Source organism: Electrophorus electricus, chromosome 11 (assembly GCF_041902795.1).
Source record: "Electrophorus electricus isolate QZ-2024a chromosome 11, ASM4190279v1, whole genome shotgun sequence".
Taxonomy (NCBI): domain Eukaryota; kingdom Metazoa; phylum Chordata; class Actinopteri; order Gymnotiformes; family Gymnotidae; genus Electrophorus; species Electrophorus electricus.
Genome location: NC_137507.1, coordinates 22,494,791 through 22,516,333, shown reverse-complemented (window position 1 = coordinate 22,516,333; position 21,543 = coordinate 22,494,791). Strand labels below are relative to the sequence as shown.

Sequence of the window (21,543 nt, the reverse complement as noted above, 5' to 3'; positions counted from 1 at the left end):
TCATTTACTCATAGAATATCCTAGTACAGAACAGTAGGTTAGAGTCCAACATACCAATGAACTAGAATTATAAGTGCAATAAACAATAAGTGCTAGACTTTGTTAATACCCTACAATAAGTACTAAATCAGTCAGTCAATATGTGAGCAGTGTCAGTTGTCTTTTAAACATTCTGCAAATAGATGGATCTTCAGTCTGTGTTTGAAGACTGCAAGGGACTCTGCTGTCTTGACAGCAAGTTGGAGTTCATTCCACCATCTTGTAACCAGGACAGAAAATAGTCTCACTGCTTGTCATCCATGAGTCCTGAAGCAAGGTATTTGAAGCCGAGCCATAGTTGAGGTTCGAAGTACTCCAGGTACGGATTAGGCTTTGACCATTGACCTCATGTATGAAGGAGATAGTCCATTTTTGGCTTTGTAGGCAAGCATCAAGGTTTTAAATCTGATGCGTGTAGCTACCAGGAGCCAATGAAGGTGGAGCAGTGGAGTAACGTGTAAACTTCAGAAGATTGAAGACCAGTCGTGCTGCTGCATTCTGGACAGGTTGTAGAGGCTTGATGGCTTTTAGAGGAAGACCAGCAAGTAGCAAGTTGCAGTAGTCTAACTTTGAGACCACAAGAGACTGCACAAGCACCTGGGTAGTTTCCTGAGAGAGAAAGGGCCGAATCCTTCGTTTGTTACAAAGAAGAAATCTGCAAGACCGGGTTAGATTAGAAACATGAGTTGAGAACGACAACTGGTTGTCCAAAGTTACGCCCAGGCTACGGGCAGCTTCAGGTGTGACAAAGCAAACGCAAGAATAACATAAACTTAACATAACATAAAAAAAGTCCACGTGTGTCACTGAATGCTGGTAACTGTCAACAGGAAGGGGGTGGCACTGTGACAGTACCCCCCCCCCCCCCCCCCCAAAGCACACACCCCTGGACCGCACAATCATTAGTGGCAGCATAACAAAACAAGGGACAGACGGTGTGGAAACAGCAGGCACCATGCCCACTTGGGCCTGGGACACTCAGCATACCATGCCACCCAGAGCCCGAGGGCGGGAGATACTCTAGAGAGGCAGGGAGGCCTTCTCTTGTTGATGGGGTTCCTCTCATGCTGGAGCCCCCTTCCTGTCCACCCAGCATACATAGTGCCCGCTCAGGTCAATGGGACACATGGTGCTAGTGTCTCGGTTCCAGACAGACATGGTTCCCATCACGTCCCCTCCCTCCAGCCCCTTTGTTATGCTGCCGCTGAAGCTTACGCGCTCCAGGGATGTGCCTTTAGTGGGGGTACATTTATGGTGATGCTCCCCACTTGCAGCAACACAAGTGAACTTATGTTTGTTTTGTCAGATGTCTTGCTTATGTTTGTCCACGCCTCCCTCAGGTGGTGTGTGTTGTGTCTTATTGCCACACCACCTCGGGGTTATTATATGGTTATGTTTAGCCTTATTTAAGCCTGTTTAGTTTGCCTGACCATTTTTGGTCATTGATGTTACATTGGCTCTTTTGATTGTGTTAGTAACGTTTTATGTTCTGTTTCGTTTTCATTCCTTTCATTAAATGCTTCAGTTGGAGACTTGCGTTTGTTTCTTTTTATCTTTTTGTCTGTGTGACATGAGGAGGTAAAGCAGGATGCAAAGTCGAGTCGTCTTACACACAACAAATGTTTATTGTCATACAAAAGACAACTACGTTGTTAGCAGACAAGGACGGCCACACTGACAGGAACAGGCACTGACAAAAGGGGAAAAAGTAACAGGTACAGTGATCAAAAACAGGGAGAGGCACAGTGACTGGGACAGGTACAAAAACAAGACTACATAAAGGGCCATTAAACAGTCTGAGAAGGTAGCAGGAGCTCCAGCCAGTCCCCCACTTGTTGGCTGGGTCAGAGTCCACCCCGGCTGGACTGGATCCGCTCTTGCCGATTTGTGTGGTGGCGGCTGCTCCGGCTTAGGCGCACGTATGTCTGGAGACGCGCACGCTGATTTGTCTTTCTCTGGGGTGGGCGCTGGTGATGCTGCCTTCTTGCCTTCGGCTTAGGCGCTTGAGCTCTGGGGCTGTGAGCCTTTGCGGGGGGAGCGTCCTCATCTGATGGTGCCTCCCTGCAAGCCCCATTGGGCAGCCTACTTGTTCAGCCTACAGCACCTCCTGGGCGGAGCCTTGGGTTGTACCTTGGGCGCCGGAGGCCCTTTGCTCTCGGAATCCGCCGATGCGGTATCCATCTCCGAGGGAGAATCCCTATGGAGGACCTCCTCCAACTCCATCGTCGGATTCTCTGCCTGATAGACCTCCAAGTCAGATCGGAAGCTGATGTCGGTGCATTCCGATCAGAGGCTGACATCACTATGGCCCTCACTCCGTTCATACTCCCCGTAGTACTCCTGGTGGTCCCAGTAAGGGTAATAGGACCCCGCGGAGTCTGGACCTTGATACTGGTCTCCCTGGTACCAGCTGTCACAGCCCATCAGGGGCCTGAAGGACTCCACAGAGTCCTCCCCTGAACCACCCCCAGTGCCCCCCAAAATTCTTCAGGAGCACTCTCCCCTGTCGTTGCGGTACCAAGAGTGCCCAGGAATATGGAGGGGTTCCCCGTATGCGCTGGGGAGGTTACGAACGGTTACGTGCCTTCTTCCCCTTCTTTTTCTTGTTTCTCTTTCCCGGCATCCTCGGCTGGTCGATGTTTCTGTGACGCGAGGAGGTAAAGCAGGATGTGAGGACAAGTCGTGTTAAACACAACAAATGTTTATTGTGACACAAAAGACTACTGTGTGGTTAGAAGCTAACCGGGTTTAAACATCAACAACACCTATTCTCAGATACAAGACTTATATACATGCATACTAACAACACACAATAAGGAGCAGGTGTGAAACACAGGGAGGGCGTGGCCATACAGACGAACACACACACACACACACACACACACACACACACACACAGACGTTGGGACGTTGGGGGAGGGGCCGCACCGTGACAGTCTGCATATTGTTCGCTCTTAACGCATAAATGTTTTGAAACAAACATAGGTGGATCTAGATTTTTATTAAACAAAAATATTTTCCAATGTACAGTCATATGTCTGACATTTATTTCAGTGCATTCATTGCACATGTATGCCTTGTGTATTGCTGCATATTATTTGGTGGTGAATAGGAAATAACTTTATTAGGACAGGCATCTTGATATATGTCCATCAATATATCAATTTCCCTGAAAATTGTGCAACTGCTTGATGTGTGAATGGTGTCTATTTTTATACATTTTGTGTGGAAAATGGATCGCAGAACACCTGGGGGTGGGGGAGAATGAGATGGGGTGGATTTTCAGCTCAGGATCCACAGCAGCTCTGTGGAGAGGACATGTGGTTGTTATGTATATGCTTCACTAACAGTTTAAAATTGCCCCTTTGTATCAAATGGCAGCAAGCTCAATCTGACACCCCAGCTGGGATCACTGAAACATTCTCTCTTTCTGTCAGTCCTTCTTTCTTCTTCTTTCTCTCTCATTATCTCTTTTCCTCTCTTTTTCTCTCATTCTCTTCCCTCTTTCTCTCAGTCCCTTTCTTCCTTTCTCTCACTCTTCTCATTCTCTCTTCTATTTCTCACTCATTCTCTACCTTCTTTTTCTCTCTCCTTCTCTCTTCCCCTCTCATTCTATCTATTTTTATTCTTTTGCTTTTGCTCCCCTCTTTCTCATTCTCTTTCTGTATTTCTCTTTTATTTGCCCCCTCACCATCTCACTCTCTGCTCTGAGTGAATGCATGTTGTGTTGCATAACTCACCCTGGTTCACAGAGGCCATGTCTCTAATTAACAGGACTCTCATTATGGGCCAGTGTGCAAGAAATTAGCTGCCTACACGAATGAGGGTGAATTTTATTTTTGTTCTTTGTGAAATTCGGACTATAAAGCCTGGATCCGAAATTGCACCTAGCTTGGAAATGATTTTTATTTATTGTGCGTATCATATCATCTTGTAAAATTATTCTATATACTTGCATAAACACCATCTATTTTGAGTAGCTGAAACTCTAGTACTTATTGCCTGGTATTGTTTGTTATTGCATTTATTGTTGTCTGATATAGAGCCAATGCTTATTTTCCACTTCTAGGTACCAGCATTGTTTCCTGTATTTCAGCAGCATTCTAGTTCAACGGTATCTGGAACTCTAACCTACTATACTGGCTAGGATACATTCTATAAGTAGATGACAAAGCAGTTTTTAAAGTTGCTCTGGATAAGAGCATCTGCTAAATGTAGAAAATTCAAAATTTAAAATGTGGAATTCCTATAATCCTTATAATTCCTTTAGTTTGTTTGCTACTGATGAAACTGCAAATGTGCTCTCACTTGTTTACACCAATATAAAACATTCATTATCAAATTACATAGCACTTCACAAACTTGACTCAAGCCAATACTCACTGAACGTAACCCCTGGAATTTGGCAACATCGTTCCTATTTGTGTTGCTTACGTCATCAAGGATTTCCCAGTCTTGCCATTGGGGGTGGGCAGGCTACCTCAATTTCTCCTAGCAACTAGCGGCGTGAATCCCAGAAGATGAAGAGTTCCAATAATGAACCAGATCTCACAGAGAATTTACCATATACAACTAGCATTGGAATTTTCCGACAGTGCCTATTTGCGCTTTCTACACATAGGCCTATAACTTATCGCGACTAATAATATTTTATGTTTTGATGTATTGTCTTGATATTAAAATATGCTCCTAGTGTTGATTATGGTTAACAGTTTCTGTTTTAGCTAGACACCTATTAAATTATTTCCGCAACATCTAAGGCGTTATTGGATGTAAACTGGACCTTAATTTGGGGGATAAATTAAAGCGCTTGCGCATGAATGCGCACATCTCTCCTTCCCCCAAGATCTGATTCGCTACTGTCACTCCGCGTTGTGGAGCGACTTTGGAATCAACGCTGCTTCATCTCTGGCAACGTCAGAGGCTGGCGCTCTTTCTGCCATCACCCAATTTAACCCCTCTTTATTCCAACCTTATTCCGTTGAGCCACATAACAACACAAGTCATCCTTTGTCTAAGTCACGCTTCACCAGAAATCAAACTATGTCTACAAAAGAGGAAAAACCAGGCGATGAAAAAGAACCCGAATCCACATGGAAACATTCAATCTACAATCCGAGGACCGGAGAGTTTTTTGGTCGAACCGCCAGCAGTTGGGGTAAGAACAAAATTCAGGTTACGAACTAAGGGCATATTAACCACAATAAATAACTTATTTCTCAATGTAATTGTTTTCATATGTGCTGCAATGCACCTGGTGCAGGTGATCAGGTAGTCAAATGTTTGGGAAATATGGCTAGTTGCCCAGTTCATACAACAGCGGTAGGGTCTGTTTAGGTTATACAATAGTGCTAAATGAAATATCCCAGTAATTCTCCTTTCCTTGTAAAAATGCTATCGTAACTAAGATACTCAAATATCTTTACAGCCTACCAATGTAAAAGTGAAATAGCCTGAACTTAAAGCCTAATGTAACACGGAACCTTGTTAAATACAATAGCGCCTCATAACGTTACATTTACCTACATTTCAAACGAAATCAGTATCAGTCCACTGTTGCTAAAGATAGAGCAGGCCTTGTTGTCGCAATATATTGGAGAGCCTTCTCTTCTTGGAGAATGGCATCAATGAATGGACGAAACGCGATCATTTCAGAGGATGAGCATAATCTCCCCGTCCGTCACTAAGAATAAGATATCCTGTTTTTCGATCTTTAAAATATGACAGCGTATTGCTTTGTTGTTATCAGTGCAAGTAAAGGTCTACTGAAACGTATTAAAACACGAAAACGCCCTTTTAATCTTACTGACACAGAGCGTTGTATGATTTTTTGTTTCATTCACACCAGGGAGGTATGTCTGTATATCCGTCATTCACCCGAGAAGAGGTCTGCTGCCGCGCTGTATCACGCACGTGCAGTGCGCCGTGACGTTTCTTTTCTTTCTTTTTTTTTCTTAATATAAATGGCACCTTACTTGGAGCCTTTCAAGGTCAAATAAGGCTACGCGTCTTCGGGTTTCACTACACGCTTTTCTGGACACGGGGGCCTTTTCCCTCAGTAAAACGCACCGCGATTATAGAAACATCTGGGAACGAAAAAAAAAACTATGCGCCCACCTCTCAACACCACAACGAAGCTTTACAGCCTTTGAATCAGCATAGCTGCAATTTCATTCCTTCTCACTTTCCTGCTGCTTGCACTTAGGAAAATGCTTGTTTTCCTAATTCATTTGAATTGGGAATTTTAAAGCGTTCGATATTTACAAGCCTAATTTAGTTTTGCTAACTAGGCTATCTGGCGGCACGGCGATGCACTGGTTAGAACCGTTGCTTCACAGCTCGGGTTGGCCGGCCCCCTCACGACCCTGACTTGCCTTGAGCGATTTAGAAGATGAATGAATAATTAGGCTACCGGTATTTGTTTCATAAGCCATGCATTACAGTTAAAAAAAAAAAAAAGAAGAAGAAGAAGCATAGTTATTAATATAAGTACTCATTTGTCTGATGTTTTGAATTGAGGTTTGAATTTGAATGTTTTGAACAAAATTATGAAATTATTATAATCACACACCTGAGCAGCGTAATTTTATGGTAAACCAAACCAGTAAATTCCATACTGACTTACAGTCATGGCATGAACAAAACTGGTCATCAGGTTTTCCTGACCTCTGTACCAACAAAGGGCACCTGCTGCATTTTTGCCTTGTAAAAGTTCACATTTAAGCTTTAAAAGTTTACATTAGAGCGTATACTCCGCCCTCAGTTGGGTCATGTTCTAAAGCACTGACCGTGACTCTAAAGCACTGACTGACTCTAAAGCACTGACCATGACTCATGCAGTGCTTGCTTGTTTTTTTAGGACTCATCTTGCTGTTTTACACCGTCTTCTATGGTTTCTTGACTGGCATGTTTAGTCTCACCCTGTGGGTGATGCTCCAGACACTGGACGAAAATGTACCGAAGTACAATGACCGCGTTTCTTCCCCAGGTGAACCTGGATGCCCAATATATGCTGGATATTTTCCTCACATAAGACTCATTTGTTACACACATTCATAACCACATAAAATCTTGCAGATTAGGCCCCCTCTTCATCTACTAATGTAGATAAAGTGGGCCACTTAAGAGTAGCCTAATATTGATTTTTTTTAATGAACATATTATACATAGTAAACAATACATTTTAGGGTTACAATTACAGTGGTTGCATGAAAAGCACACTTTAATCCAATACACATTAATGTAACAAGGGAAATACTATAGTGGTATCAGCTACCATGTTAAGTGAAGTGATATCTCATTGTGTAGAACACAAACAACCAGTTATGTAATTTAATTTACAATAACAATCACAGTAACAGGCTTTTTGTGTTTTCAGGGTTGGTTATCATTCCAAAGTCAATGGAAATTGTGTACAACAAATCAGAGCCTTTACAATACAGGCAGTTTATCCAGCACCTGGAGACACTCCTGCAGAGTAAGTCCTCAGTTTGGCCCTGTTTCCACTTTCTGCTGAGAAAGTCAACATTGTGGTCTTTTTTTGAAATCATTCATATTTGCCGCAAATACACTGAGGTGGACCTGTATGTCCAGAGGGGAGATGTAGTTTGACTAACATGCACTTTTTTAGCTGTTGTGTTCTAAACTTACAACTTTGAACTTACAAGTGAGCTTTTTTGGAGAGTGTGCTTTTGCTGCCTGGTTGTTAAAGTGTGGAAATGAACAGGGAATGTAAAACAGATACAATCACAGGAGGAAATCACATAAATTGTTGACCAAATCAGACCCACTGTCTTTTATCCCCATTTGTAGTACCTGGCCAGTGAAGCCTCTGTCTCATCCTCTCTCTGTCTCTTTGTGACTCTCTTTTCTCAATTTTCTATTTCGCTCCATTGCTCCCTTTTTGGCTATAGAGTACAATGACTCAGAGCAGGTGGAGAATGAAATGTGTCTATCAGGGCAATACTATGAGCAGGAGGGTGAGGCGCAGAAGAAGGCATGTCAGTTCCGGAGGAGCTTCCTTGGCCGCTGCTCCGGGCTGGCAGACCCCACGTTTGGATATGCTCAGGGGCAGCCGTGTGTCCTCATCAAAATGAATAGGGTAAGTCATTCTGACTCAGGGTGCAGTTCACTTGTATTAAGAACAACTAAGGTGTTAAAAACAACTTTGGCCATAGGTTTGGTTCCCACTTAGGATATTTTAAATAAGAGCATCTGACAAATGCTAAAAAAGGCCTTTCTCATTATAATTACCATGAACCAACTTTCACACCCAGAGATGAAGGCCATTAATGGATTAATCTTCATTTACAGATCATTGGCCTCAAGCCAGCCGGAGATCCACAGATCAACTGTACTACAAAGGTAAGATGACCATGGGGGTGTGGTGGCCTCATTTCACAAACTCTCAAATTACGTTTGGCTTTTCAGTAGATGTGTTATTAATGAGAACTGAAGGTTGCAGTTGTGGGTCTGGTGCCCTCGTGACTTGAGTTCTACTGTTCATGTGTGGCCCGCCTGCTTGTCTGCTTGCCCGTCTGTCTCATTGTCTCTCACTAGTTTGTACTTTTTTCCCTTTCTTCTTTTTTTCTCCCTTCTGTTCCTCTCATGTTTTTGTTGCATGCAGCCAGTTGAGCTCCTTAATAAAGTGATGGGTAAGATCACTGTGTAATGCCCTCTCAAAACACTTCTCTCCATACCCTACGCGACCCTCCATGGGAACCTGTGTCCTTATGTAATTCTCTTTTCCTGATCTCTTCTTCATTTCTGTATGTATGCAATGTGAAGATCATTTTCTTTTTAAAATCAACACTGTGCTTTCAATCAACACTAGGTGAAATGTTCTATCAAAATATGCATGTTTTGTATGGTAGTCAAAAGTGCAGTCATGGAGGTATCTGTTAGCCTAGAAAATGTGTTTATACCTCTATATGTGGAACATTTATTTATAATACCTTAAACACAACTGTGGTAGACCAAAATGCTACACAGGCTCAACTTTAAAATGAACAAAAAATGATCATAACACAAAACAGATACAATCATGACAATAAACCTAATTTCTAAAACTTACAAAACACAATAAAACAATTAAAAGTAGGTAAACGTACAAAAAAACCTAAAAAGATGTGTCTTCAGCATTAATTTAAAAATACCTAATGACTGAGCATGATTTATATGGGAAGGCAAGTTATTCCACAGAGGCAGGGCAGCTACTGCAAAGGCTCATTCACCTCTACTCTTAAGCTTGGATTTGAGTATCTCTAAAAGCATTAGGTTAGCAGACCTAGGAGCTTTCAATGGAATGTGAACCTCGAGAATTTATGCAAGGTATGATTGTGCCATCCCATTCAGGACTTTAAAAACCAGCAATATAATCTTAAAATCAATCCTAAATGAAGGGAAATTTATCCTAAATTTCAATTAGAATCAAAAGACAAATATGCCTTTATCTTGGCTAAAATTCTTCATTGAGAGAAGCTATTTTTAACCATAGAACTAATCTGCTTGTCAAACTTGAAAGAGCTATCAAATTTCACCCCTATGTTCTTTGCATATGATCTATTGTAGCAAGCTAGTGGGCCAAGAGCGGTAATATGCTTGTCCAAAAGATCAGGTCATCCAAACATAACTGTCTCAGTTTTTACTTAATTCAAAATTTAAGTTCATCCACTTTTTTATATCATACAATCAATTCTGCAAGCATTGTAATGGAGAGACAAATTCAGATTTTAAAAGAAGATACACAAATATATCATTGGCATAACAATGAAATGAGATTGTATGTTTGTTAAAAATAGACCCTAATGGCAGCACATACAACAAAAGCTGGACCCAAGATAGATCCTTGGGGAACCCCACGAATGAGTGAGGCAGTAGAAGAAAAACTTCCATCAGCCAGCTAGGATCTAAACCAGCTGCGAGTTATACCCTTGATCCCACCACATAACTCAAGGTGAAATAGAAGGATTGCATGATCAACAGTATCAAATGCTGCCATGACATTTGCATTTACATTTACGGCATTTGGCAGACGCCTTTATCCAGAGCAACTAACAAAAGTGCTTTGTCATACACTCATAGAGTGTATCCTAGCCAGTACAGTAGGTTACAATTCAAGATAACATTGAACTAAAATACTGTTAAAATACAGGGATCAATGCTGATGCTTAGAAGTGCCATGAGATCTAACAACACCAATATTGCAGAACTTCCAGAATCAACTGTTAATAATAAGTCATTAAAATTTTAAAAACTGTTCAGGTTACAACATGTTTCAATGCAACCATGCAAACATTTCAAAAACCGGAATTCAGGTACCACCTGATATGCAACAGTAACTAACTAATTATTTTCTGCGTGTGGTCTGTATATTATATATTTCATTAAGTGTGCTAACAAGTAGTCTTCTTTTCTGATACCATGCCATATATTAAATCACTATGTGATAATACTGGTTCTCCTGTGATTCTGTAGGGAGAAAACTCCTTACAGATACAGTATTTCCCCCAGGATGGGCATATTGATAAAATGTACTTCCCTTACTATGGGAAAAAGGCTCAGGTGAGTGACACATGCAGTGTCTGGTGGAACTGCTCTGCGCAGAAAGACCCTCAGTAACAAATTAAATGATATCACTGGAAAGCGTAACATCATAAAAACACAGAAACAGTTTTGTACTGCTGGGCATTTTGCTTTAAATAAGTCCCTTAATGACACAAGTTTGTTCTCTCACCCTTCCTCCAGAGTGGGTATGTGCAACCTCTGGTTGCCATGAATCTGTTACTGAGCAAAGAAAACTACAACCAGGACATCACTGTGGAGTGCCGAGTAGAGGGCTCAAACCTCAAAAACAATGATGACCGTGACAAGTTCCTCGGACGTGTCACTTTCCGGCTCCTGGTGACTGAGTAGCTGGACAGGAAGCAGCTATAGGGAGCAGCTACCCATGCCCCCCGTCTCCCTCCTGTACTGTTTCGCTCTGAATACTCCCTTGCCACTATTTTGTCAGCCATTCAGTGTGCTTATTTTTTACCCTGCAAGGGACTTTTGTATATAATATAAATGAAACAAGAAGTCTGAAGTCTAGTGGGAGGTAATGCATTGTGATTTGTGTTTTTCCGTGTTTGTCTAGTGCTGCTCCTTTTGTGGGTTGTATTACCGCATACATATTTAATGGTATTCATCACAGCATCGTCTATCATAGTTTACAATGTCCTATCACTGTAAAAAGGAAAGATTTTATTAAAAAGGCAGATACCTAGCACATTTCAGATAGATGATGAAAAATTAAACTGGAAAAAATATAGTCTGTGGTTTATGCAGATGCCTTAAGAGCCATTTAACATCTTGGAATAAAGGTTATTTTAAGAAATGTAATGAGAAATAGTACTATGTGCACTGCCACACAAGGGTACCAGAATGCCAAAGCACTTTTTTCATGGCATTTACATAGTAAAAGGCATCCTGTACATGGATGCCATCAAGATGTATTCCAAGACCAAAAGTCACACTGAAACACTGATCCACTTAACCAGCATATACCTCACTGGATTGTCATTCATCCTGGATAAGTGTGGTCACCTGATAGTACTGAACTATGACAAGGTCATATAATATAACTGGAGAACAGATACAAAATACCTGGGGATTCCCCAGTCACACAGGAACCACAAGACAGAAACAAAATCAACATCATCTAAGTACCTTCACAGGGTAAGGCAGGTCCTTACGAACCAGCTGAATGGGAATAATAAGATCAAAGCCATAAACACATATGCCTTGCAAGTCATAAGATACCCATCAGGCACTACAAGCTGGCCAAGAGAAGAGCCGGAATCTGCAAAGGTTCCAAAGACCAGAAAACTCACAATGTTGGGGCATTCCAACCAAAATCCAACATCTAAAGGCTGTATGTCAGCTGTAAGGAGGGGAAGGGTCTTACAAAGTATAAGATCCACTATACAGGGCGTGACATGAAACACATATGAATACATCCAATCATTGGCCTGCAAGGCCAATGACTGGCCTCCCTGATGAGGGATAGCCACAGACTGATGAAGCACATGCTCACCATGGAAGCAGGGGGAATGAAACGGCAGGATAAGCCCTGTGGGACATTCAGGATACGAGCATAAGATTCTGTGGGACCTCCAGATCCAGACAGATAGCAACCAGACATTGTGATAGTGGACAAGATGCAGAAAATAGTACTGATAATATTAAAATATATTTAAAAAAACACCAAGAACTGAAAGAAGAAATAGAGAGAATGTGGAGGCTTACTACCAAGGTTATCCCAGTGTTTACATCTTCAATATGTACTGGAATGAATCTCAGTCCAGAAGAGTGCAATCCTATAGGAACAGTAAAAAATACTGCACCACACCTTCAAACTCCTAGGCCTCTGGTAGAAGGCCCATGTCTGAGGAAAGAAATATGACCACCCATTGGAAGGGTGAGACAAGACAGGTATATACTATCTACATATAGATATGTCTGTTGGATTTTGATAAGAAAATGTTTAATTCATTTGATTCATTTGACTCAGACTCCCTTGTGTTATTTATTTAAATATTTTTAAAGATACAGTCTAGTATCTAATTCTTCTTTACGATGGTTTTCCAGACTGTTCAGATTATTTCCAGAAAGTGATTGAGTGGGAGCTACCAAACCCTCTCATATCAGTATCCTACGATTCCACCATCCACAACCAGAGATCTCTGTATCCCTAACACATTAGCGTTACCTTTTCTCCTCAATTTAATTTTATACATGACTGCTCTGACTACTTTTGATCTCTGGTCTTTGACTTCTGTGTACTTGTTTGCACTCTCTCTCCTGTGTTTTAATGCAATACAAGACAGCATTATACATTACACCACCCTTTCTACTGTGTAACTATGCCATTAATTATAGTGTAATATACTGTGCAATGATGTGTAACAATGCACTGGTATTTTGCACTTACATAATGAAAGATCAGAGCATCAAAGTGTGCAGATTAAGTACAGAGTGAGAAAAGAGTATCAATATATTGTGACACCCTGTTGCTATGTATATTACACTGGAATAAACCATTAGAACTGATTTTAAATAATCAGGAAATAACATATGTGCAGATGAAACCCATAAAGAGCTTTAAATAACTATTAATATGGTTTTTAGCCAGTTTTTATCAGTAACTAAACTATGTGTGCTCAAAAAAATATGTTTTTGTATTTTGCAGACACAATACCCTAAATGGATGGTCATCAATTCTTCCATGCCATGATTGAAATAAACTAAGAACAGCATCATAATATTGGCAAATTAGCATTTATTTAGTGTTTTTTAGTCAAGCAAGCTAGTTTCTTAGAGGCATGTTTTCCTTATTGGTGTAGACTAAGAAAATAATTTTCACTTGTCACTGGTAGCAAAGTACAATACATATACAAAAGGCACCCATTGTTAAAAGACAAAAAGGTCCCCACACTTTCAAGTATCTATAATCTGCCAGATTTTTTCAGATGTAATATCCTGCATATATAGTATTATCAGTCTTATCAATGTCAATATCATAAATGTGATGTAAGTAGGTTTGCAGAAAACACAGCCTCTGGATTAAAAAAGAGTAAAAACATGACATCTCTTGTCATATACGGTTGGTTATATACAGAATTAATAAGTCATATACAGTTGGTCATATACTGCATTTAACTGCACAGGGACAATGTTTGGTTGGTATTTTTCTGTACTTTGAGTCTTTTGTCTAGCACAATAAGTTTGAAATGACATGGTAACTATAAGGTAAAAGGGTTGAAGTGTAGTCTGGGCATATTTGATAGTGTAAGATTCAGAGTCATATACAACGTGCACTGTACCCTGAGAGCATTAGCATCTAGCTACTTCGTTGGTAAGCTAGTTGCACTAACTCCACACATGGCAATCTCTGACCCTGCTGATAACTATTTACAAATAATAAATCAGTTATTTGCATCAGTTGGTTAGCCTTTCACTGGTTTGCTAGTGAAGACAAGAGTTCATTCCAACTAGATTTGCTTGCAGATGTTCACATTGTCAAGACCATCTTGTTCAAAGAAGCAATTATTTTATTTGATAGATTTATTTTATAGGATGTACACTCATCATTGTGTAAAACCCCCAACAAAAAACAATATACTAAAATAAAAATAAAATTGTCCTGTGGTGAAAGTAACACATTTTGTAGGTACAAGACTGTAGGGACTTGCTGAGCTGCTAGTAATTACAAACTCCAGGATGTTCAAGGCCTGGTGTAGTGTTTTTTGTCTTCCAGATCGAATTCTTTAACTTAATAAGAACTTAACAGAACTCATTTTACACTTTTTCTCGTTGATCCACAAAAACTCAATCAAAACATATAAAAGACATAAGCCATTTTATTCATTCAGACAGGGCACATCCGTATGGAATGGTCTACAGTCCCATTGAAAATCCCCCACTCAAGTTGTATTTCCAGTTTCGTAAATCTAAATTGTTATATATTTTGCACATATATGACAAACAAACAAACATAAATTCTTGTGTGGCATTAAATTATTGTATAAAGCTGGGAATAGCTTGGATGTTCAGGCCTGGTCAAGTATGCTGCAAGCAAATAATCAAAACAAATAGCATGTCAAGGACCAGTGAGGAATGACAGGAATGACAGGAATGACAGGAATCTTTAAGACTTCAAATTTTGGTTGCGACTTCACTGAACACCACTTACTCAGCACCACAGGCTTTTTAGCCTATGGTGTATCAGCTGGACTTTCTGGAGCTTGGGGCATTGTGGTTCCATTTGAAAAACTCCATTCCTTCTCACAACATGATATGGACACGTGACATCCTTATAACACCCCCTGCTGATTCAGCAAGACCTCTGGAACATATCACGCCATGGCACCACAGGTCAGAAGTGACATGAATTTAGTAAGGTCATTATCAAATTGTATTCACCATAGGTCAGAAATGACACTTGAAGAGAGTGAGGCCATTGTAGCTTTTACCACATTTTATCTATTTTAAAAACCTAGGGTCTGTACATGTATCTTGATCAAGAGTGATAATATACACAGTATATATTTATACACTGACAATTTATTTAAAAAACAAGCTAGGTGCACAATCATTGTAGACTTGTAAAAACTAGTAATTAATGTCATAGACATGGAGGTCAGAACCTATCTTGAGTCAAAAATATATTTAATAGCTAAATCAAGTCTTCTTGATGACATAGTATATTATAAGTTAGCAGGACCATCATAAATTACTTTAAGTTGCACTTTCCTTTTGCAAAAATATAGCTATTTACTTAGTCCACCACATTATGAATGTGTCTAGATGGTTCTCCACAGACAATGTGCCAATGTGCCAAGAAGAATAAACATTTCTGTCTTACAATGGACTGATGTACCATTTCACACATCTTTCATCTAATCTTTGGAATAACACATAGTTTATTTTATTTTAATCATGTCTTTTGTTAATTTATATAGCAAGCATTTCTATACCATATAGCCTCATTACAGGAGTGTGCAAGTGCGTGATTTATTATCACCATTTAGACCAGTAGAGGATTCATTCCGGTTAGGGTCATTGAGCTCATCAAAAAGTCCAGTGTCAATCATCTCTTTCTGCCAGTGGACAGACACAGCACCTGTGTTGAACTCCTTGAAGAACTTCTCGTCCTTGGCATCAAACTCAATCCCTCTGATGTCAGAGAACTCTGCAATGTCACCTGTATCCTTAGCATAGACGATGTTTGGTTTGGGCAACCATGGTGGGGGGATAAGACCTGCCTCCAAACGAGGGAAGTTAATGGATTTAAACCATTCATGCTTCCTGGGATCATCACCACTGTAGAGATCAACAATGGCAGTGTTAGGATTATTGCCCTATAAACAATGAATCAATTATTCAAGGAACATCTGATTTGTTTTAGGTGATATGCTTTAGACAGATCTAAATATTAATATATTCTATATAATGGAGTGTATCAGGTAAATGATGATACACAATATAATATGGACTTTCTGTGTAAATAGTATTGCATTTTGAAGTATGTTAACAGGGGCAGTTTATTATGCAATCCATACTTAAGTAAGAAAGCAACACAATATTTCTCTTATCTTGAGCTAAACTCAAGTGGTGCTTGAAGGAACCCATTATCATTTTTTGACCCAATCTTTATCTCCTCAATCTGTAGTATATTGTTAATTACACCAAACAATAATCTTTGCACATTTCTTTGTTAATATAAGTCTAAGTCCAGTTTTTAAGAAAGAGATTAAACAGGGGACCTAAGTTTCCATCTCATATGTTTCATGCTAACAAGTTTTTCTGTTCTTTTCACAGTGTAAGAGAAAGTATTGAAATGTTTGTTTTTGGTAATCAAGCACTCACTAGAGATGCAGTATATGGAGATATTGTTGAACAACACTGGAGCTTTCCTTAAATGTTTTGGCTAAAATATTGAATAATAATGTGGTTTTCTAGTATGCCTGTCATGATTAAACATCCTCCATCCCACTGAAGAATCATGGATTTATGTGGCATGGAGGGGCATACTTGCAGCCAAGACGTTCATCCACCTTCTTCTTCAGAAACTGTTGAATGATATCTTTGGTGGACATGTCAAAGTTCTTGTGTTCGAATTTGGGCTCCTCACTGAAGATGCGTCTCTGCACCTCCTCTTTATCCACCTTCTCCTTCTTGGTGTTGGGACCTCTGAATGGTGTGTAGCCAGTTACCATCTCATAGATACTTACCCCCAGAGACCACCAGTCTACTGATGTCCTATATGGGGTTTCAGTTAAAATTTCAGGGGCCATGTAAGGTCCAGTTCCAGCCTATGGAGGAAAAAGAGTAAGAAATAGGGATTAGAAGGGAAGATGTTTGGATTTAATTAGGAAATACTAAATCATAGTACAGTGATGCAAAAAACTATGTAATAATTATGTAATACATGAAAACACATACACACACATAAATGAAATTTGTGTACCCACATGAAAGACAACCACAAAACATTTGGGATTTGAGGGGGATTTGTTTTAGCAAATTAAAGTCGTTCACCTTTATGGAGTTTTATGTAAGTATTACTCTACCACTACTCCTAGCTGACCTCTCTTCTGAACCAGAGAGAAGAGGCTTAATCATAATCCTCTGCTGTCAAGAGTTAGATGAGGATCCTTGGTGATAAAATGCATCCCTTTATTTTAATAAAAAATATCCAAGATTCCAAATGGATGTTTGTCAGAGTACGCTCTCTCACCTGATATCATTTATTAGTAGGCTGGGGCACATATGTATAGCTCAAATAGCTTTGGATCCACAGGAGGCCTTGCTTTGAGGATCCTTGGTTATCAAGCGAAGACATTTAGTATTGTAATTTTGCTTGTTGCCATTGCACATATACTGTGCAAGTGTAATAGTGGGACATTTCCGCATGTGCAAGAATGAAGCTGGCTTTCAAAAACCCAGATTAAATAAACAACACAGAGTACAGCATCTTGCCGCTCAGCTGTTTAATACAGGAATTATGAAGCCATCTTAGGGTCTAGATTGTGAGATCACAGCTACTTGTAGCTATTGGATGTAACAACTGGCATGAGGAGAGTAAACTTTTCCTTGCATTTGAGCAGCACTAAGAAACACATGCACATACACACACCCTTATGCACATATGATCTTCCTTTTTGGGTTCAACAGATTTAGGTAATTCTCTTTAAGTAAGAGGATCAGGAGCACAAAGCCAGCCAAGCCGCTGTCGAGTTAGCAATGGGCCACAGTCCACACTGGTGACCCAAGAAGGGCATGGGAAAATGAGCTTAGAGCTACTCCACAGGGAAGTTACCTGCAGCAGCTTTGAGTCCTGGCTAAATTCTGCCTCTCTAAACAGGAATTTATTTTGCATTTTAGTGTCTTGATGGTTTGGATGCTAAATGCAGAAGTTAGTGAATGCCAAAAAACCCAAACAAACCCTGATTTCACCAGACTCCAGTCAGGCAGAGAAAGCTCTGTTGAACATCATTGATTTTATGGTGAATATATCAACTATAACTTAAAGGTTGCTTCAAAAGAAAAACTATAAATAAGTCATATGTAACATATAATATGTTCAATATAAAACAATATAAAATAATATAATAATTATGGCACATACACACTAGCACACACAGAGACCTAGAAATTATTAGTCTATACTGTAATGTGCTGTATTAAAAAGCTAAAATTTCTCAATAATTAATCTCTGTATCTGGTTGTGTGCAAAAGTATGGACATCATTAAAAAATCCCAGTCATCATTCACAATACATTTTCAATAATAAAAAAGAAACAGGAAAGATTTTAAAAGAAACATAGGTCCAACCTAGTGTTGTAATTATGATCTTGTTACAGATATTTCAATATAAATTGACTTTGTCTTGTCTTGCACGCTGAAATTTTATAAAAATGTCTTTATATCTGTTGAGATCATTGATGTCTGAACTATTACTAAAGTTGAAAATAAGTCTATTCAACAACATTCATTTCTGCCATAAAAGTTGCTTTTGTATTAGGATAATTATTTCTTGTTTGTTATGAAAGTAATCTTCAAAAAATTGGATATGAGACCTGACTGTTTTAGGTCAGTTTCAATATATAGTTTGAATTTGAATTCAATTTCATGATCTGCCTTACAGACCTTAAATTCTCACATCTTATATTCTCAATCACGATCTCAGTCTTTAGATGGTCTCACCTAAAGTGGACAGAAATACAATACTAGTCCAAACCACACACTTATGTTTGTACACAAACAAAAGGCAAAATGAATGATTAAGTGCTTATGACTTTATGTGAGCTCACAGACTGTCAAACTGATTAATATGTACGTTTCTCTGGATAAGAGTGTCTGCCAAATGCTGTAAATGGAAATGAAAGGTTGGAAAGGTGCAAAACTCACATGAGCAGTTTAGTTAAGGCAATCCCTGATTAAAAGAGGCACTCTGCTGGACAAGCAGTGATGAGTGTCCTGATAATTCAGATGGTTGTAGTCAGTGTACCACAGACCAAATGGATTATATAATGGTGGTACACACATACTCCAGAATGATCCTAATCCAGAACAGGAAGACACTGAGATAGATGGAGCAGAAGTCCTGGACACTTGGGGCAGCGCCAGTTCTTTGCAGTGAAGCTGAGGATCCAGTGTTGAGACTTGTATGCTACCACCAAATCAGCCATACAAGTCCAGTCAACAAAGGATGTCCTACAGCTTCTAAAATGTTTTCATTGAAATGTTATTCCAACATCTCTGGTTACACTACTCATTAACACCAACATATTTTCCTTACACCTTTACCATTTTCAAGCTGATTTTTATAGACCTCTAACTGCTGTGGCTATAGATATTGTACCCTGTGTAGAGCTGTCATAGTGTCACCTTCTGGGTGGAGGTTTTCCCAGGTGGAAGCTCCACAGCCAGGCCGAGGTCGGAAAGGCGGCACTGGCCCTGGCTGTCCAGGAGTACGTTCTCTGGCTTCATGTCACGGTACACAATGTTCATGGCATGCAGATGGAGGATGCCTGTGACAATCTGAGCTGTGTAGTAAATAATCCGCTCTTTGTCGATGCCCTTCTCACCAATGTTGTAAATGTGATACTTAAGGTCTCCACCATTCATCAAGGTCATGACCAAGCAGAGGTGGCTTTTGGTTTCAAAGGCATAGGCCAGGTTGACCACAAAAGGACTGTTGAGTTTCTCTAAGATCCTTTTCTCTAACAGTGCCATTTTTTGGCTGTGCTTCTTCTTCAGACGTTTCTTACACAGCTTCTTGCAGGCGTACATCTGGCCGGTGTTTTTCACTTGCACAGCACATACCTAGAAAGGTTCAGCATATACAGTGAAAAGAAATAAATTGCTTTCATTTTAAAAAATTTCAAACCTTGTCTTTGTAGGCAAATTTGGTAATGCCGTAACTTCATAAAGTAAAATCATAAATATTTTGTAACATATACTGTACCCATATGTGTGTTAAGCAGTAACCACCAGGGTTATGTCCCAATGCTATTAAACTACATTTAATGAAAAGACCTTACCTCTCCAAATCCACCCTTTCCAAGTGCCCTGAACTCATAGAAGTATTTTTCAGTGATAGGCTGCCTTTCATACTCTTTCCATTGTAGAAACTTGTCAAAAATAGGACTCATCTTGTAATCCATGAATGGCTTGCCTTTGAGAAACACCTTGGTAGCCTCTCTCACTTTGCCCATCACCTCCTCAAAGTCCTTCTCTGTGACAGCCTTGCACTTGTCCAGTGTTTCCCCAGTCAGGTAGCACAAGAAGCTCTTGGAACCCTCCTTGCAGAACCTGTTGATGATGTTGGTGCATGCCTTGTCCCTGGCTGCGTCCTCTGCCAAGTCCCACTCGGTGAGCTCATCAAGAAGCTCAGCAGCTGTGTTGTACTCAGGTAAGCCCTGGCCCAGGAACTCCCTGAATAGCCTCTTCCCAATGGGCTGCACAACACAGAGAGACTCAAAGTCGCTCGGCACACTTGCCCTGGCGCCAGCACACTGTTCGGCCCTGGGCAGCGCCAGACTGCGACGTCGTTTCTTCAGCTCCTTGTCATCGCCTCCCTGGGCCTTCAGGTAGGCCGTGTTGGCCACCAGGTTGTCAAGAGCCCCCATGTCGCACATGTTTGCGCCTGTGTCAGATCAGTTTCTCCCCCACGGGAAGTGGAAGCTCCACTCAATGGCGCAGTGTTGGACTTAGCGATGCTGCAGATTATAGTTGATGTGAGCGTGTTTGTGTGCGTATGTGTGTGCTCATGTGTGTGCTCAAGTGTGAATCGCTCCAAAGCCAAGGAGCAAATGAGGTGCTCAGTCCCAAGCACCTGCAGACCAAGACATACTGGCAAACCCAGTAATTCCTCATTTAGAATTAATCGCCTGCCAAGGACTTTCGTTGAAGTAACCCTGTGTGGTCTGTTGGAATACTACTCATGGAAAGGAACTCATAAGAGGGTTCTCCCCTAATGAGCTTTATCTAAATTTAGCCTGCTACTAAATGGCAACGGATGGTTTAATGCTTATTGGGTGAAAATGGAAATGTGAAGAACAATTACGGTCTCTTAAATTTTGTTACAAATTCCCAAAGTATTCAAAGCTATTGTAATATTCAAATGTACTGTTCCCGAAAATTATATTGGCTTTCAGCACTCAAAACTAAGCAACATCTAGATTATTTTTGTAACGGTGCTGCCCGAGTACCGAAGGGTGTGGAGCAGGACGCACAGACTCTCGACTTGGATGAACATTTATTACACACAATGTTGCGCCACACGCATATAACATGAACGATGAACATGAACACGAATACATTTAACAACGACAAGACTAAGCATAACATCATCACGCTACACCAACGATGACCGACAACACTGCACACAATGACAAGAGTTGAAATACATAAAGACTAACACAGGTGTGTGCAGGTGTGGTTACAAACACAGATCCT

At 40.3% G+C, this 21,543-nt stretch overlaps 2 protein-coding genes across 6 annotated transcripts; one reads left to right on the top strand and one right to left on the bottom strand.

Moving 5' to 3' along the window:
- Positions 1–4,937: 4,937 nt before the first annotated feature.
- Positions 4,938–11,413, top strand: atp1b3a (ATPase Na+/K+ transporting subunit beta 3a). Of its 3 annotated transcripts, XM_027030345.3 has the most exons (7): positions 4,942–5,197; positions 6,899–7,027; positions 7,418–7,516; positions 7,953–8,140; positions 8,353–8,403; positions 10,516–10,602; positions 10,786–11,413. In XM_027030345.3, exons 1-7 carry the CDS (start codon positions 5,083–5,085, stop codon positions 10,951–10,953), a joined length of 837 nt encoding a protein of 278 aa, XP_026886146.2. In that variant the 5' UTR covers positions 4,942–5,082; the 3' UTR covers positions 10,954–11,413. The 3 variants fall into 3 exon arrangements, with proteins under 3 accessions (XP_081579928.1, XP_081579929.1, XP_026886146.2); XM_081723802.1 differs by lacking the exon at positions 10,516–10,602 and having other exon boundaries at positions 4,938–5,197; XM_081723803.1 differs by lacking the exon at positions 6,899–7,027 and having other exon boundaries at positions 4,941–5,197.
- A 3,009-nt stretch (positions 11,414–14,422) lies between these two features.
- On the bottom strand, positions 14,423–20,928 carry grk7a (G protein-coupled receptor kinase 7a). Of its 3 annotated transcripts, none has more exons than XR_014126197.1 (5): positions 20,127–20,927; positions 19,471–19,908; positions 16,612–16,892; positions 14,771–15,900; positions 14,423–14,646 (listed from the first exon to the last, which is right to left on the bottom strand). XR_014126197.1 is itself a non-coding variant. In XM_081723909.1 (5 exons), exons 1-5 carry the CDS (start codon positions 20,721–20,723, stop codon positions 14,892–14,894), a joined length of 1,647 nt encoding a protein of 548 aa, XP_081580035.1. In that variant the 5' UTR covers positions 20,724–20,928; the 3' UTR covers positions 14,423–14,891. The 3 variants fall into 3 exon arrangements, 2 of the variants coding, with proteins under 2 accessions (XP_081580035.1, XP_026887320.2); XM_081723909.1 differs by having other exon boundaries at positions 14,423–14,923; positions 15,602–15,900; positions 20,127–20,928; XM_027031519.3 differs by having other exon boundaries at positions 14,423–15,900.
- Positions 20,929–21,543: the final 615 nt, after the last annotated feature.